At 40.2% G+C, this 16,332-nt stretch overlaps 7 protein-coding genes across 7 annotated transcripts; 2 read left to right on the forward strand and 5 right to left on the reverse strand.

Moving 5' to 3' along the window:
* Positions 1–213: 213 nt before the first annotated feature.
* On the forward strand, positions 214–1,131 carry LOC106660502 (mediator of RNA polymerase II transcription subunit 21). The gene is made up of 2 exons (XM_014383476.2): positions 214–475; positions 548–1,131. Exons 1-2 carry the CDS (start codon positions 434–436, stop codon positions 1,058–1,060), a joined length of 555 nt encoding a protein of 184 aa, XP_014238962.1. The 5' UTR covers positions 214–433; the 3' UTR covers positions 1,061–1,131.
* Positions 1,132–1,305: 174 nt separating this feature from the next.
* LOC106660507 (homocysteine S-methyltransferase 1-like) lies at positions 1,306–2,388 on the reverse strand. The gene is made up of 2 exons (XM_014383483.1): positions 1,794–2,388; positions 1,306–1,724 (listed from the first exon to the last, which is right to left on the reverse strand). The coding sequence occupies exons 1-2, from the start codon at positions 2,350–2,352 to the stop codon at positions 1,309–1,311; spliced, it is 975 nt and encodes a 324-aa protein (XP_014238969.1). The 5' UTR covers positions 2,353–2,388; the 3' UTR covers positions 1,306–1,308.
* Positions 2,389–2,683: 295 nt separating this feature from the next.
* Positions 2,684–4,547, reverse strand: LOC106660384 (homocysteine S-methyltransferase 1-like). The gene is made up of 2 exons (XM_014383327.2): positions 3,398–4,547; positions 2,684–3,323 (listed from the first exon to the last, which is right to left on the reverse strand). The coding sequence occupies exons 1-2, from the start codon at positions 3,966–3,968 to the stop codon at positions 2,902–2,904; spliced, it is 993 nt and encodes a 330-aa protein (XP_014238813.1). The 5' UTR covers positions 3,969–4,547; the 3' UTR covers positions 2,684–2,901.
* Positions 4,548–5,333: 786 nt separating this feature from the next.
* On the reverse strand, positions 5,334–6,835 carry LOC106660385 (homocysteine S-methyltransferase 1-like). Its single transcript, XM_014383329.2, has 2 exons — positions 5,898–6,835; positions 5,334–5,830 (listed from the first exon to the last, which is right to left on the reverse strand). Exons 1-2 carry the CDS (start codon positions 6,457–6,459, stop codon positions 5,409–5,411), a joined length of 984 nt encoding a protein of 327 aa, XP_014238815.1. The 5' UTR covers positions 6,460–6,835; the 3' UTR covers positions 5,334–5,408.
* Positions 6,836–7,428: 593 nt separating this feature from the next.
* Positions 7,429–8,538, forward strand: LOC106660386 (dihydrofolate reductase). Its single transcript, XM_014383331.2, has 5 exons — positions 7,429–7,675; positions 7,834–7,989; positions 8,068–8,191; positions 8,269–8,378; positions 8,443–8,538. Exons 1-5 carry the CDS (start codon positions 7,593–7,595, stop codon positions 8,522–8,524), a joined length of 555 nt encoding a protein of 184 aa, XP_014238817.1. The 5' UTR covers positions 7,429–7,592; the 3' UTR covers positions 8,525–8,538.
* Positions 8,539–8,581: 43 nt separating this feature from the next.
* On the reverse strand, positions 8,582–9,397 carry LOC106660488 (histidine triad nucleotide-binding protein 1). The gene is made up of 2 exons (XM_014383461.2): positions 9,072–9,397; positions 8,582–8,925 (listed from the first exon to the last, which is right to left on the reverse strand). The coding sequence occupies exons 1-2, from the start codon at positions 9,276–9,278 to the stop codon at positions 8,650–8,652; spliced, it is 483 nt and encodes a 160-aa protein (XP_014238947.1). The 5' UTR covers positions 9,279–9,397; the 3' UTR covers positions 8,582–8,649.
* A 226-nt stretch (positions 9,398–9,623) lies between these two features.
* LOC106648062 (cyclin-dependent kinase 4-like) lies at positions 9,624–15,766 on the reverse strand. Its single transcript, XM_014364721.2, has 5 exons — positions 15,461–15,766; positions 11,334–11,907; positions 10,896–11,219; positions 10,643–10,806; positions 9,624–10,539 (listed from the first exon to the last, which is right to left on the reverse strand). The coding sequence occupies exons 2-5, from the start codon at positions 11,886–11,888 to the stop codon at positions 10,290–10,292; spliced, it is 1,293 nt and encodes a 430-aa protein (XP_014220207.1). The 5' UTR covers positions 11,889–11,907; positions 15,461–15,766; the 3' UTR covers positions 9,624–10,289.
* Positions 15,767–16,332: the final 566 nt, after the last annotated feature.

The raw sequence follows: 16,332 nt of genomic DNA on the forward strand, positions 1-16,332 counted from the left end.
GTTTAATAACAAAATTGATCGTTCTTAGAAATATTTTTTAAATTATAATATTTATGGTGTTTTCAATGTTGCATCAAAATTCTGGAAAATGTATTACAAATGTTTGTGAAAATCACGTTGACACATTTTTTATTATTTTTTGAATCTGAAATCGATAATATAGAGACCTATACTATGAGATCAGAAACACGTAAGCTGTTCTACCATGTGTGAGGCTGCAACTCCAGTTCATAAACACACCAAATGACAGATGAACTTGAAGTTATAGTTCGTGTGTCGTTTACTTACATTTCATTTTAATAAATGAATACTAAGTTTGCTTACTTGTTAAAAAACAATTATTATTAAATACTTCAGTAGTTCTTGAAGTCCAAGTGATAGTTGAGTGCTGATAACAACAGTTCAACTTAATATTACATTTTTAGAGGTTAAGATGGCCGATCGTTTGACACAATTACAAGATACCATAAATCAAGTAATTTATTTATTTTAAACATATTTTCCACATAAAAGTTGAAAAATTTATTAAAGTTTTGATTTTTTTCAGCAAGCTGATTATTTTTGCAATAGTGTTGGAATTCTGCAACAATATGCATCTCCAAGCAAATTTCCTGGATTTGATAGAATTGGTACTCCACAGCAACAAAATCAATCACAAGAAGATTACGCTGCACTTTTTGCCACATTAATAACAAGATGTGCAAAAGATATTGACACCCTTATTGATAGTTTACCTAATGAAGAGTCATCTGTAGAGTTGCAAGTTGCTAGTCTTACTAAATTAGAACAGGAAAATCAAGAGGCTGCTGATCAACTTGAAGAAGTTGTAGCACAAGGTGAAGCTCTGCTTCAAAGGATTCAAGCAGCATTGCAGGATATTGCACAAAGCCAACTTGACATGCAAAATCCAACTGCAAAAACAGTTATTAGTTCCTGTCAGCCTCTTAGTACTAACAGTATTACAAATAGTGTTAATGTTAAATTAGAAACTCAAAATAGTATAAATATTAAAAATCTACAATCGACAGATGTTTTGTCTAGTGCGATGCAGATTTCTTAATTTAAATTTCTCATGAGTTGAAGACTTTTATAATTGAATTTTTTACTTAGCTGTATAAATATTAAGTTTAGATAAAAAATAAAACATTTCCAACGGAATTTTTCTAGAAAATACACTCTATTTCACAAGATTTTCTTCTTTGTTTGATATATTTAAAAAAAAAATTTCAAGTTATTGGAATTATTGAAAAAAAATTGAATTCCAAGTTTTAAGATAAAAATTTTACACTATTATGCTACATCTTTTTTCTATAAACTACAATTATTTTTCCATTTGTGAACTTCTTGGGTAAAAGTATGAATGTCTTTATCTGTTGTTCTGCAACAGCCTCCAATAAAACGTACCCCCATATCTAGCCATTCTCCCACAAATTTTTCAGGACCATAGTCATCACTTTTTGGAAGCCAGCTTGAAGTCTCCTTTGAATAAATTTCACCACTGTTAGGATAGGCAACCAGTGGTATTGATATACCAATTTCTTTTTGACTGATACTCTTGATAAAAGGTGTCATAATTTTTGGAGGTAAACAATTCAAACCCAGTCCAATGAGCTGCTTGTGATTTGCAGTTTTGTAACAATTTATAATACTATCTTTGAAATTATTCCCATCAACGATACTTTGGCCATCAGTTTTACAAGAAAAAGTAAACCATGCTTTGGCACCTAAAATGAAGTGATAAATTGTGTATAAAAAATTTGATAGTAAGCCTAAATTAATAAATAAAGTATTACTTGGGATAGATTTTAGATATTCAATTAAAGCTATAACTTCCTTGACACTTGGCATTAAATGAAAAGCCAAAAAATCTACTCCAGCATCAAGAAGAGTTAGTATTCTAGCTTCATGCCATGCAACAATGTAATCGAGGGACTGTTCTTTGGCATAAGCAGGGCCAGAATATTCAGAACCATCATGCAAAAAAGCTGCATAGGAACCAATGGAACCAGCTATTAAAGGCTCAGGATTAGGAACATCCCGTCCTTTAACCTCCTGTTTATAATCATTGACAGCTTTTTGGGCTAACTCGACGGCTTTTTTCATGAGACCAATAGCTTCTTGACGGCTCACGTTGAAATTTTCCATAAAACCTTCGACCGATGCCTGATACGTAATAGTAGATATGATTTGCGAGCCGGCTCGCAAAAAATCCATGTAAGTATTGTACACGGCATCAGGATCGCTATATAAAAATCTGCTGGCCCACAAAGGGTGTCCGTCCACCTCGCAGTTAACATGCTTCTGTAACTGTTCAGCAATGCCAAAACCAAAAACTTTGACGTCTTGTATCATTGTTGGTAGGTTTTTTCTCTACTTTATAACGTAACGTATCAGCCTAACTCCGAATCTGACTGATCCGTGAGCCAAGTTTTTTCTTTTATAAATCTCAATCTCAAGGTCATTGACCTTTCTGGCCGCAAGAGGCGCGCCACTTTTAATTTGAAATTTAATATGCTCCACGCATCATCATAATGCATTATCAAAGAATATAATAAGATACATTATTACAGTTGAAGCAAAGAGAAATAATCATTTCATAACTTGCCTGAAAATCGAAAAATAACAAGTCCGGCCGAAGTAAATAAAAATCAATTTTGTTTTTTCAGATTTTATTAAATGCAGTACGTAACGTTGTTGAAAGATATTTTTAAAAACCAACTTTATTTGAGTAACGAAGTAATTACAAAAGTATGAAACTAATTTAAATCCATTGTCGTGCAGTTGAACGTCATAAATGACGAGTTATTGAAAAATCAACCTGCACAACTCACTAGAAATATATACTGCAAATGTAAAACGGAGTTGAGATAAATGTCACTGCATGTACAAGAGCCATGTACTTCAAGTGGTCGGAGAGTGGAGCTTTTTCCAATTCTGGACTTGTGCAGAGACCCGTTTGATGTCGTCGGTGGTAGTTCTGCAGCAGCCTCCAATGTAACGCACGCCAAGATCGAGCCACTCCTTAACGAACTCTTCCGGGGGGTAGTGTACGCAGCTCTTGATGTACTTGCCGGTCTCGGTGCAGAAGGTCTCGCCGCTGTTGGGATAGGCCACCAAAGGTATGAAAACTCCAGTTTCCCGTTGACTGAGGCTCTTCAGCAGCGGAGTCGTGTCCTTGGGAGGTATACAGTTGGCGCCCAGGCCTATCAGCTGTCCGGGCTTGGACTTTCTGTAGAGCTGGAGAGCCGTTTCCTTGAAGCTGCTACCATCCACGATGGATTTGCCGTCGTTTTTGCAGGAGAAGGCAACCCAGGCCTTGGCGTCTGCAAGTACACAATTCAATAAATCGATCGCATCGATTGGGTCGAAGAGTATTTATTTACCTCGAGTAACTTACCCGGGTGATGGGCTCCGAGGTAGTCGAGCAAAAGTTGGGCCTCGCGGGCAGCGGGGCAGGTCTCGATGGCGAGGAAATCGGCGCCGGCCTCGACGAGCGCGTCGATTCGCATCTTGTGCCATTCGAGGATGTGGTCGAGATTCGTCTGGTGAGCGTACGAGGGCCCCAAGTACTCGGAGCCGTCGTGCAGGTAGGCCGCGTACGAGCCAACGGAGCCGGCCACCAACGGTTCGGGATTCGTCAAGCGGTCCAGCCGGTGCCGATTCTCCAGCTTGTAGTCGCGGATGGCCCTCTTGGCCAGCTCGACCGATCGCTTGATCAGCCCGACGGCCTCGGCCTCGCTCGTCTTCTGGTGCTCCACGAAGCCCGCGACCGAGGCCTGATACGTGAACGTCGAAAATACATCCGAGCCGGCGTTCAGGAAGTCCAAGTGAGTCTTGTAGACCGCCTCGGGCTTGCTGCTGAGGTATCGACTGGCCCACAGCGGGTGATTGTCCACCTCCTCCTCCACGTGCTTCTCCAGGGTATTGGCTATCCCCGCAGCCAGTACTTTCACGTCGGTATCGATCATTTTTAAGGCGAGATCCGCCGCCGTTTCGGTCGCGAATACGCTTGCAACTTGTTTGAGAACTGGTTTTAAGCCACTTTTTACCCGATGATCGCCGAATCGAGTTCGGCAGCGCAGCTCTGCAGCAGGCGATTGCGCATCCGACCGAGCGAATAATCTAATCGAGTGCAAACGGATGATGATAAAAGCAATTCGTACGCTTTGGAGGACAGCACCTCTGAACGATCGACTTTTCGTAAGCTAATGTGGCAAGTTGCATCTCGCGACTCCAACACCGATAAGATTGCACGTAAATTGTTGCCTGAATAACACTGATGCAATTAAGCACTAACTTTATTTGATAAATAACACATTTTTATGCGCAATGATCGCCTTTTAAAAATTATCAAATGTTTTGGAACATTTCAATATTTTTCCAACGATTCTTACTTTTGTGCATGATTTCGATCCTCCAGCTTCTTAACTATAAACACGCTTTCACTTTTTCGTCAAGAGGTTTTGGATTAATTTTATATGTACATTACAGTGAATATTTTAACCAAGAGAATTATCAGATTTTATGGATCAAATTAACTATCTCATTTGTAGCAGCTCCCATTTATTTTACTGATCAGCGTAAGAATTTAAAAATTTGAACCGTAATATTTTATAATTATCACTATTGAAAATATTTAAGTAAATGTATATATTTAATTTTATTAAGAGCAATTTTATCATTTTTTTTTATAAATGAATAAATCATGTTTTTAGTGAAAAATTATTTATTTTATTATAGAAGCATCATTTGTTGAATATTTATATAATGACATTTTGCTTATAATCACTTAAAGATTTTTAATAACCAACATTTAACATTTTATAATTTATCATAAAATTCTTCATTACAAAACAATTTTTTTCATTTCTGTTTATATACAGGTTTATGGCATAGAGTTTTTTTCTTCAATGTACCTCTTACATAAATACTTCAATACTTGTTGTACTTGATTTTGTATTACTTATGAATAATCCAATTTTAAACTCACCATTGATGAGTTGATAAATTGTACTTTGGTACAATATTTAACAAACCTTTTAATGTTATACTAAATCTAAATCGCCATTTTTTTTATCTTTTAAAGTAGCTACACTCACACATGTCATAATTTAAAATAAACATAACTATCAAAGAAATATCGTTAACGTTTTTGAAAAACAAACCAGTGAAAAATGCAAAAAATGAATCATTTAATTTAAGTAAGAAACAATACCTAATTTAGTATTAAAATGGATATTTTCTGCCAATTTTTAAAAGCTTTTATCAGATATTTTTACAAAAGTATAAATATTCTATTTTTGTTATTTGAATTTCATTTCAATATTTATGAGAAAATAGAAGAATCCCTTGAATAATTTTATACTTTAAATTGCTTTGGCATCTTTTTAAATAAAATATCAATAAATCTAAACCATTGATTGCAGACCCTTTTTCCAGTTCTGTACCAGTGCAGATATCCTTTCAATAGATTGTGCTCCAGTTCTGCAACATCCACCTATGTATCTTACACCTAACTCAATCCATTCCTTGACAAATTCTTCAGGGCCATGAAAATCTTTATCCATACTCCAGCTATAAGTTGCAGATGAATATATTTCTCCACTGTTTGGATATGCAATCATAGGAATAAAAAAGCCAGTATTTTCTTTACTGATGCTTTTCAAAAGTGGTGAAACTGAAGTAGGAGCTAAACAATTTACACCACATGCTATTAACTGCCCCGGAAGAGCAGATTTATAACAACTCAATACAGTTTCTTGAAAATTACTTCCATCCGCAATGCTTTTACCATCATCTTTACATGAAAACGATAACCAGTATCTAGTGTCTAAAATGTAAAGCAAGATATAGTACAATATTCTATGAAATAGTAACGAAGAACATCCATTATTTACCTGGATATTGCTTTAAATATTCTACCAAAGCTTGAGCCTCTCTAGCACAAGGAATAGTTTCAATAGCTAAGAGATCAACACCACTGCTTATGAGAATTTCTAATCTTGGTTTGTGCCATTCAACTATAGAATCCATGTTTTCATTTTTTGCATAAGACCCTCCAGTATATTCGGAACAATCATGCAAATAGGCTGCATAAGGTCCAACAGAACCAGCAACGAGAGGCTCTTTGTTAGACACAACGCTATCTAAATTGATTGTTTTCTTATAGTCAGACACAGCTTTTTTTGCTAAAACAACAGCTTTTTTAATGAGATCAGCACTATCCTGTTGGGAAAGTTTGAGATGATCGACGAAACCGGGGATGGAAGCTTGATAAGTGCAGGTCTCGATGATATTTGCTCCGGCTTTCAAAAAATCCAAATGCGTCGAGTAAACAGCATCTGGATTGGTGCACAGAAATTTGCTGGTCCATAGTGGATCACCGTCTATCGTGTCACCGACGTGCACCGCTAATTGCGTCGAAAAACCTCCGTCGATGACTTTGACGTCTGTACTCATTGCTACTATCTCGGCTCGTTATTAATTGTTATTTGCAAATGACTCTCAAGATTCGTTGATGCAATGACGTCTATGTACATACGTACTCGTATAGGTGTATAATGTATATCGCGCAGCAAAGGTGTTTGTATACCGCTGCAACCGGTTGCTGCTTTATGATTTTATTCGCGCACGTGACGGGACTTTTTCATGTACGCGATAACCTTGGCTCTTACGGACTTTGAAGTTTTATTTGTAAACTAATACCTTGTGTGTGTATATAAATACGTGGATATATATGATAATTGTACATACATGCGACTGCTGCAGCGTAACGTTTGCCAACCTGGTATATAAAACTGACTGCAGCACATTATATACATCGTTTGACGTTTCAATTGTTTTAAGCTACTGAGTGTTGATGTATACAATGGGCAATTTCGCCACGCGCGCTACGATGTCAAATTTCAATTATTCGGATTCGGATGTTTGCCGTTAATTTTATCAACATAGTGCTTCCGCGTTGTTCAATGATGTAGTCGTGAATTAGTCCCAGTTTATTAATTGTAAAAAAAATTCACCGATCCTGCAATGTACAAGCTTATTATGTATTTTTTTTATCGCAAATTTAAATTTATCTTAAAAAACATGCAAAAATTGAACGACAATTATTGCAATAGAATTAACATTTTATCTTAAAAATTTTAAATCAAAATTTGTGTTAATTCATCGTAGATAAGCATAAAGGATGAAAATTTTATAACAATCGTTATTTTCACCAATAAAATAATAATGCCAATCGGCTCAAGCTACGCGCGAACTATGAATGTCAACATATTTTATTATTTCTGAAATCTACAGAGCAAACAAATCGAACAAATGAGTTCATTGACTGATCGAATTCAAATGTGTGCGGGTTCTACACATTTATTATTATTATTTCTCATGTATTAGTAGATAAAGTAGAAATCGTTCTCCAGTTATTGCGAGCTCTAATGTATAAATATTTAGGCGTGCGGGCACGCGGGTATTTATTCTGCGACAGTAGCGCGCGCTTTCCTTATCGAATCTGTATCGACCTTCTAACTGAAAAATCGCACATCGTGCTATTTTGTATTCCGTACAAACGAACAACTTAACTTATTGTTTACAAAATGCAAGTAAAATTCAAGTTGATCGCTGCAGCCTGCGAAAATATGGGTATCGGTATAAATGGTGATTTGCCGTGGCGATTGAGGTAATCAACATTCTTTTCTAAACCCACCTGTTGTTACATCATGAAATTCTTATGAAAGTATGAGCTGCCAATGAATTATTGCATCAATTTTTGTCATTCATATATATTTTTTTACCATACTTAAGAATTGTTGAATCAATTAATTAATTTGTGTGCAGAAAAGAAATGGAATTTTTCACTAAAATGACTTCTACAACAAAAGATATTAACAAGAAAAATGTTGTCTTGATGGGCAGAAGAACATGGGAATGCATTCCTAAGAAATTTAAACCCCTTGCTAATCGGATAAATATGGTACTTTCATCCCAAACACTGTATGCATTTTATCATCAAATCAATGTATTTTTTTATTGAGCTAAATAATTTAAGTTGACATTCACTTTTTTTATAAGTGATCTTGGAGAAGATGCTATTCCATGTAAGAGTATAGCTGAAGCTGTTCAAGAAATAACTCAAGGTTCTTTAAAAGATAAAGTAGAGCAAGTGTGGGTCATTGGAGGAAGCTCAATTTATAAAGTATTTACTTTTGAAAACTTCTAAGACCTACCTGAAATTTCTATTAATAACTAAAACAAATGTCATTACATTTCCAGGCTGCTATGGAATCACCATATTTTCATAGATTGTACTTGACAAGAGTGAAGAAATCTTTTGACTGTGATACTTTTTTCCCAGAACTTCCTGAAGGTTTAGTTTTAGTCAAGTAAGTCACAGAATTTCTGTCTTATCAGTATGGATTATTAATTACTATTGAATTAAATTTACAGAGATGATGATGTTCCACAAGGAGTTCAAGAAGAGAAAAATATACAATTTGAGTATGAAGTATATGAAAAAGTTTTAAATTAAGAGATTAAACTCAAAATTCAATGATAAAATTTGTAAATTGTATTTTTATAATAAAGTTTTATTGACACTATTCAATATAAAATAATATCATTGAGTCCCCAACAATTTTATTACAACCTACTAGTTCAATTAGCATAAGGTGGCCAACCCAGTTGTTTTCCCCCAATAACATGTAAGTGCAAATGATATACAGATTGTGCTCCATGTTTACCATTATTAATGACTAAACGGAATCCTTCATCCAATCCTTGCTCCTTAGCAACTTTTCTTGCAACATTCATAAGGTGTCCCAATATTGGTTCATCCTCATCTTCAACTTGAGATAGTTGCGAAATAGGTTTTCGAGGAATGACTAGGAAATGCACTGGAGCTTGTGGACTGACATCGTGGAAAGCTACACACTGAAAAAAAAATTATTCGTCGCATTAATTTTACTCGTAATGTCAAATCAACGCAGGCAAAATTTAGGTTAGACAGTTGAAATAAATGACTACATTGCCTGCAGTCATATAATAAATAATGAATTAAACTTTAAAGAGATTCTTACTTGATCATCTTCGTAAATAAATTTACATGGAATCTCTTTGCGCAGTATTTTTCCAAAAATTGTATCGCCGCCCGGCGTAGCAGTTTGAGCCTTTTCTACTTCGGTCGCCATTTTTTGCACGTTTGAAATTGTTCCTAGCAGAGGCCCAGGCTTCGAATATCTTATCAAGTGTTTTGACAATCCAAATGCATTCGTGATTAATTTCATCGTTACGATCAAGTATTTACTTTTTAAAAAATGAAGATAATTGTAAAGATTACATTGTTGTATTAGTAGATAAAGGTAGAACTTTCGAGAGATTTAAAATTGCTGCACTGCAATTCTGTAAACTCCCCCAAAGATAAATATGCAACTGCTAACGGCGGCTTATTTGAAAATTCAATGACTCTAATTTCTTATACTTAGAACTTTGAAGATAACAAGTCAAGACATTACTACTATCTTCAGAGAATCATTGTAGTCATAAAAATTTTAGTTTTAGGTAAATTCATCATGAATAAAAAAATTAAAATTTCATGTTCAGTATATAATATTATACAAAAGTACAAAACTTTTATTGAGATTATTATTATACAGTCTTGTTGGGATTTACAATCTATAAGTATAATTAATACAAATATTTAAAACTTATAAGGCACATATTCACACTGTTAGAATTTGTAACATGTTATAATATAAATTGTAAAATTTAACAATAGCTTGTTTGAAATGAATTGCAGAATGAATTCAAAATGTTTTATGTTTATGTTAAGTATTCTGGTACGATTAAATTTTAAGTTTGTACAATATAAAATTAATGTTTAAAATGTCCGCGATTTTATCTATGAATGAGAATTCGACATTTTAAATGTCAAACTCACTGAACAGTTTTTATACATATTTTCTAATAAAATTAAACTTAATTTGATTATTTTTCGAGATTTTAAAAATCTTACTTCAGCGAAATACACTCCTACATCATAATATAAAGATACAACCTAATTGAATATTTTAAACTATCAACAAGACACAAAACATGCATCAACTTCTTTACATACATTTGACATGAAAATGTCATATTTTTGGCTACTTACAAGTAGAAACACAATAATACATTACATATATACTTTAATAATAATAATAATCATTCCGACTAATTATGTACAAGAGTATAAGCGTTGAATTGCAAACTTCAACTTCAAAATCGACATTTCATCAGTATTTTCTTTGGGGTAAAACCTAGAGAAAATTTTTGTTGTCAAGATTGTCACAGGAATAATCATCGAGGAAATACGGATGTTGAAGACACTGGGCTGCTGATGGTCGACTATGTGGATTGAAAAGAAGCATATTGTGTACCAAGTCTAATCCGGCATTTGTCAACATCGGGATTTTTAAATTCAAAGGCGTCGGAGGTTGCACCGTAAACGCATTCCAACCAATCGATATTTTATCTGGCCATTCTTCTTCACGTGGGGTGCCAATAATTCTGTAAATTATGTTTAGTTTGTTGAAAATTGTTGTGCTCAATTTTTTTTAACAGCTTTTGATTGATTATATTAATCGTTACGTTTTCAGAGTGTAATACTCACTTAAAAATATGATCCAATTGATCACCTTCACTCACTCCAGGAAAAAGGGCTTTATCAGAGCCACCAATTTCAGCCATAATGCAACCGACAGACCATATATCGACAGGGGTCGCGTAAGCGCAGCCCAAAAGAACTTCCGGTGATCTGTACCATAAAGTTACTACCTGGAGGGAGGAAAATCAAATTAAATGATTGAGAATGTTTAGGATGAGAATAAAAAAGGCAAAAGCAGATAAATAATTCATGTACGTACAACGGACGTCATAGTCATTTCGAAGTCGTAAGTTTTTGCAAGACCAAAATCAGCAATCTTTATATGACCATCCCTAGTGACCAGAAGATTTTGGGGTTTCAGATCTCGATGCACGATTCGATGAGTATGAAGAAAATCAACGCCAAGAAGAATTTCTCTGGAGAGCTGCTGAATCTTTTGTCGTGTTTTTTCATGAGGTTGACGGTATTTCAAGTAAGTCGCCAAATCTCTTTCAACGTGTTCGAAAACCAGCCAGAGCATCAAATTGGTTCGGTCGCTGGAGCTGCGTAAATAATTTCCGTAGCAGACGTCCAGTAGCTTTACCTGAAAGACGAGAAAAATAATTGAAAACAATTGAAGGGGCGTCGTCGGCGTTGATTTGTGTTTAAAATAACGAGGAAGAGTCGAGAAAGTCGAGCGGTGTCAGTGAAAACTTACAATGTACGGGCTCTCGTGATAGTCGAGCTGCTTGAGAGTGGCGATCTCGCGGAGAACTGCAGTAGGCAAGCCGTCCTCGGTGCAGGGCACCCGGACCTTCTTGAGAGCCACGACCTGCCTCGTGACGGAGTCGTGGGCCTTGTAAACGGTGCCGTAGGCCCCGTCGCCGATGAGCAGGAGATCATCGTAGTGCGACTGATCGCCTCTCAGGGACAATTGAACGCCCTCCCGGCCCATCTCGCTGCCAATTGGGTGGCTATTGGCGTTGGATTGGGGCGGCTGTTGACGTTGACTCTGTGGCTGCTTGTGTTTGGTGGGCGAGGACGAAGCCGCCGAGTCGCTCGGTGCGTCGCTGAAGGACTCGTCGGACAGAGGTAGGACCTCGGCTGCTACCAGACTCAGTTGCAACGGACTGTTGAGGGAGCCGCTGTTGTCGCTACTCCTGCTGCAGATCTCCTCGGGACTGTCCTCGCTGAGTCGGCTCTTCTTGGCTATCGGCGAACTGGTCAGGTCGTTGCTGAGCTCCGTAGTCGGGAATCGCGTCTTGCTGGCCATCACAGCATCCTAGACTCATCTGCGGAACAGAAAGAATAAGCCGACATTGTAGTTTGTCATAAATGGATTCGAGCAAATATTTTATTTTCGTCGATTGTTGAGAAAGGACAAAGAAATAAGGATCGGGCGATTACAGTAAGACGTTGTCGGGTGCGCCGAGGCGTGCAGCCATGTGCGAGACAGGACTCAACGAGCGGCCGAACGCGCGTAAAAATACGTACGCTGGCGAGTATCCGTGCGAGTAAAAGTAGTGCGCGGCTGCAGTCGGGGGGTAGTATAACTCGACATCTGCAGCGCGAGGGAGCAGCTGCCAGGCATCGCTCGAGTCGATTCGAGTGCGTCTTACCTTCGTGGCCGTGGGCAGCTCGGGCCCTTTCTGCAGGCACCACGCGCGGCACTCATACTATACAGCAATGATCGGCCGAGTGCCTGTACACGCTCGCGTACGCACGACAGCTACGAGGCGTGACGCACGTTGCAATGTTGTATTTTCTTTCTATATTCGCGTCGGCCGACCGAAATTCAATCCCGGCTTCGACGACGTAATTTCGCATTTTTTCAACTCGACGTCACGACCAAGCACAAGGTGTTTTGATCCAAAAATAGTCAAAGCCACGCGACGAGCCATCGATACAATGACACGTCAAATTCAAGTTCATCGATGGAGCAGTAGTCGCAAGCATCATACATGCGTTTGAGCGAGGACGAGTTGAAAGATCAGAGGCAGTCATCGAGTCATTTCGTGTATCGCTCGAGCACACGAGAGCTAATTAGTGCAGATTGATAAACGACACACACACACGGTAGAGACACTGCACACGTGCGTGACATTGGAATTAAAGAGCTGTCCGTGTGTTGGACGACACTCTGCCGCAACTCGCGGTTGGCAGCTCGTGGCAGATAACGCAAATCCGAGCTAGTCTTGCCTCGCGACGCAAGAGCCTCTGGAATTTGCCAGCGAGGCATTCCGAGGCATTCCGAGGCGCTCGCGGAGGCTTTTGGAAAGCGGAGCAGCTGCACTTACGTGCAGAGGAACAAATGGTCGTTGAATGAAAAAAAAATCAAGCTATGAAGATGTTTCACTTCGATGAGTACAACTTTAGAGTGGACGATGAAACGTGACGAACTTTAAAAGTAAGCGCTTACTCTTCCAAAAGATCACTTGCAAACGAAAAACTCAAGTAGATGATAGATGTCTTTAACGACAGATGTTTTTTTTTGTATCAAGTTCAACTCGCTACAATACTCTAATGGTAGAAATTATTTTTCCTCGTACAATTACATCTTTTTTGAGGTCCAATCGTATAAGGAAGCTTTACGCGGTAAATCGGATTATTACCGAAAAATGTAGTTTATTTAAAATAGGTTTCTCGAGTCGCATTTATTCGGCAGATGTTTTGGCAGACAGGGCTTTGTATTTAGGCCGGGCTCTGTCAGTACGAAGAGGCAGCAAGAGTCGATTTAAAAAACCTTGGAGCACACGAGCGAGTGACTAATTTTCGAGTATACAGAGTATACAGCGCGTGTGTGTATACACAAAGGCTTCTCGAGGCAAAGATCGGAGAGGCAGAGCGGCCTATATAGCAGCTATCGCATCGCACGATGAATGAAATATCTCGCACATACGCACATTGCTCCGCTTCGCATGTAGTAGATATATAAGAAGGCCAGAGAGCGAGTAAGTAGTAAATAGAGACTATCGTCGCGCCGATCGATTTGCTTACTGACGCCAATTGCGGCACGTATGTTGTGACTCGCGACTCTATCGAGCTCCAGACGCGATGCGTCGAAGAGCAATCGAGCCCACTCGTTGCCGCAGTAGAATTGGTAAAGGGCCAAATATAAACAAAGATTGACACGAGTCCTGGGACTGGCCGGGCTCTAGAAAATTACAGACCAGTGCATCCGGTCGGGATTCGAGTCTCTATGCCGGCGTCTCGTCGCGTATATACAGGTACGCTGGAAACGGAGAATTAATAGAGTGGCGGAGAGAGCTGCGAATGGGCCATAGGCGTGACAACGATCCGTACGGGCCAAAATATCGCATTTCCGAGAAACGTGCTCGGCTGTTGGCGAGCGCATTTATCAATGGGGAGCTGCTATTGCGGAGCCAGCTCCTTGTGACTGCATACCTGCGCTTACATTATATACCCGTAGGCGATATAACTCGCTGGCGGACTCGGTTGTTGCATGTGTGTTGCTCTGCGCCTCTACAGACGTATACGCACGAGAATGCATGCAAAAAAGAGTCGAGGAATTTTCAAAACGACGAGGGTGCCCGCCTGTAAGCGAAGCTTTGAGCCTTTGAGGTGTGTGTGTGTGTGTATTGTACGCATATATACAACTAACCAGTCGCAGCACAGAGAATGAGAGCGTAGAGAAGAGAAAGAGAGAGAGAGAGAGAGGTAATACTATATCCGCTAAACACGCGCAGAAAGGAAGAAGCTGCTTGGATGCAATAGATGCAGCCAAGAGAGCTAGAGGCATGGTGGCGGCGCCTTAGAATTTGTCTGTCCTTTGGGAGGCCTCGAGTAGAGCCTCGAGACCAGCTATACCACGATACGAGCCAAAATACGTATGCCTATATTTATAAGAACAGCTGCTGTTCGAGAGAGCAACAGCTCAACTGCTGCTCGTGTGCGAGCTTGTCTCTTTCTCTCGCGCACACACACACACACACTCCGTTCGTGTGTTTAGGTGTGTGCGTGCGTGTATGCGTCCCCGTGTGGATGTGTATTGTGTGTACTACAAGTGTATACACATATATTTGCGCTGCGCTGCGGGACTGTGTAGCGGCATCATTTTTCCGGTCTCGCACGTACGTGCCTACACTCGCATCTCTCGCGTTTCATTACTTTTTTACATTTCACATCGTGGATCGCAGCAGCAGCTCGTCCGTTTGCGTTGTCTATCTTGTTCTCAAAGTCTACGATTGTACCTAATATGACTGCGTAAAAATGCGTACATTACGTTCTCCAGGTGTACATACCTATACGTATTCTAGTAGCGAAAAAACGTTGTTCTAGACTGTCGAGATTCGCCGTTCTCGAAGGGAGTCGCGCGTCAACTGGTAGCAGCCAACCTGCTCATACGTGTACGGAAATGCAACGCACATCGCGGCTCGCTACAATTCCGAAGTAGTGACTGCTGCTTTCGTACGCGATTATACGAGTGACAGTCCCAAGCTCGGCTTCGACGATCACGTAATCGAGAAAATTGTTCCAGCTAAGGTCGAACGTAGACGGTTCAAGTTCAAGAGTCAGTCGTAGGTGGTCGTGCGGCATTAGAGGATCTGTACGAGGCGTCGGCGCAGTCAGCATCGGTGTGACAGGAAGCATCGCAGTCACCGTGATACGCGCAGCCGATCGTTTCCCTTTAAAAGGCCAACTGTATACGAGCACGACGACGACGAGGCGGAGCATACATAGAAAGCGATAGCGTCGATGGTTGCTTGCTACGCACGAGCTATACAGACACGCGAGCTACAAAGATCTCAGAGCTGACTTGGTTGCCGAAGCATCGAGGCTCGTAGGAAGAAATTTAGACATGTGCAAAATGAGTTGTGTACATACCCGGCGAGCGCCGAACGACGGCCTCCAAGTGACAATCTGCTCTGTCGCGCAGTTTCACCGGTAGAGCTTGGCTGCTGACGCAGCATTGCACGCACGCACCGATTGCACCGAACGAGCTTGTATACGAATCGAATCGCTGTAATCCCGGGGGCTGGCGAACTCGCGGCCGCACTGCTCGACAAGGGCACACACCAACTGCACTGGCTTCGTCCGCACACTCGTGCAGCAGCAGCAGCACGCTTATTACAACTTGGGAGTTGGGAATGTAGCTCGCGATGCGCGACAAAGCCCAACGACTACGCTGAGCCGGCACTAGCCTACTGACGACGACGTGCTGACACTGGCGCGGTGCGAGCCGACTCTGTTTCTCTCTCTCTCGCTTCGTCTCTCTTCGTCTCTCTTCGTCTCTTACTCGACTGTGCTGTGTACGTACGGCGAACGGCCCGAGAAGAGAGCGAGACAGAGACGACGCTTGGCGTGCGTCGCCGGTTGCTGCTCGCTTGCGCCGCCGCTTTTTTAGAGCCTCTGTATGTAACATACGAGCGAGCCTATATAGCTGGGCCTGCACGGCCCCGCGCGTCCCGCCGCAAGCCGTGACTCGAGTCTCCGCGTCTGCAGTCTCTGCCTTTATTCCGCAGCACTTGGGCTCGCTCTTACGTGCGTGTAGCATACTGGCGTTGGGACGAAAGCACACGCTGTATTGCCCTTTGCTTGCCACTAAGAGAGACATTTGTCTCTTTACGCAAGGAGAGCAATAGCCGAGCGATGCCGAGAATTTCGACTTTAATACCTATTTGTTTTATGCAAGTGACGCAGTCTCATGTTGGAATCGTCTCGAGTCGGGGACACGCGGATGCGCGCACGCGAGCTCG

Source organism: Trichogramma pretiosum, unplaced genomic scaffold (genome assembly GCF_000599845.2).
Source record: "Trichogramma pretiosum strain Unisexual culture from Peru unplaced genomic scaffold, Tpre_2.0 scaffold27, whole genome shotgun sequence".
Classification (NCBI taxonomy): domain Eukaryota; kingdom Metazoa; phylum Arthropoda; class Insecta; order Hymenoptera; family Trichogrammatidae; genus Trichogramma; species Trichogramma pretiosum.

Excerpts from the sequence above, each read along its gene's own strand:
- LOC106660502 (XM_014383476.2), top strand. The coding sequence starts at position 434 with ATGGCCGATCGTTTGACACAATTACAAGATACCATAAATCAA. Across the intron at positions 476-547 it reads TACAAGATACCATAAATCAA|CAAGCTGATTATTTTTGCAA; the intron begins GTAATTTATTTA and ends GATTTTTTTCAG.
- LOC106660507 (XM_014383483.1), bottom strand. The coding sequence starts at position 2,352 with ATGATACAAGACGTCAAAGTTTTTGGTTTTGGCATTGCTGAACAGTTA. Across the intron at positions 1,725-1,793 it reads ATATCTAAAATCTATCCCAA|GTGCCAAAGCATGGTTTACT; the intron begins GTAATACTTTAT and ends ACTTCATTTTAG.
- LOC106660384 (XM_014383327.2), bottom strand. The coding sequence starts at position 3,968 with ATGATCGATACCGACGTGAAAGTACTGGCTGCGGGGATAGCCAATACC. Across the intron at positions 3,324-3,397 it reads CCTCGGAGCCCATCACCCGG|ACGCCAAGGCCTGGGTTGCC; the intron begins GTAAGTTACTCG and ends GTGTACTTGCAG.
- LOC106660385 (XM_014383329.2), bottom strand. The coding sequence starts at position 6,459 with ATGAGTACAGACGTCAAAGTCATCGACGGAGGTTTTTCGACGCAATTA. Across the intron at positions 5,831-5,897 it reads ATATTTAAAGCAATATCCAG|ACACTAGATACTGGTTATCG; the intron begins GTAAATAATGGA and ends TTTACATTTTAG.
- LOC106660386 (XM_014383331.2), top strand. The coding sequence starts at position 7,593 with ATGCAAGTAAAATTCAAGTTGATCGCTGCAGCCTGCGAAAATATGGGT. Across the intron at positions 7,990-8,067 it reads GTACTTTCATCCCAAACACT|TGATCTTGGAGAAGATGCTA; the intron begins GTATGCATTTTA and ends TTTTTTTATAAG. Across the intron at positions 8,192-8,268 it reads GAGGAAGCTCAATTTATAAA|GCTGCTATGGAATCACCATA; the intron begins GTATTTACTTTT and ends TTACATTTCCAG.
- LOC106660488 (XM_014383461.2), bottom strand. The coding sequence starts at position 9,278 with ATGAAATTAATCACGAATGCATTTGGATTGTCAAAACACTTGATAAGA. Across the intron at positions 8,926-9,071 it reads TTATTTACGAAGATGATCAA|TGTGTAGCTTTCCACGATGT; the intron begins GTAAGAATCTCT and ends TTTTTTTTTCAG.
- LOC106648062 (XM_014364721.2), bottom strand. The coding sequence starts at position 11,888 with ATGGCCAGCAAGACGCGATTCCCGACTACGGAGCTCAGCAACGACCTG. Across the intron at positions 10,807-10,895 it reads AAATGACTATGACGTCCGTT|GTAGTAACTTTATGGTACAG; the intron begins GTACGTACATGA and ends TCCTCCCTCCAG. Across the intron at positions 10,540-10,642 it reads CAATTGGATCATATTTTTAA|AATTATTGGCACCCCACGTG; the intron begins GTGAGTATTACA and ends CATAATTTACAG.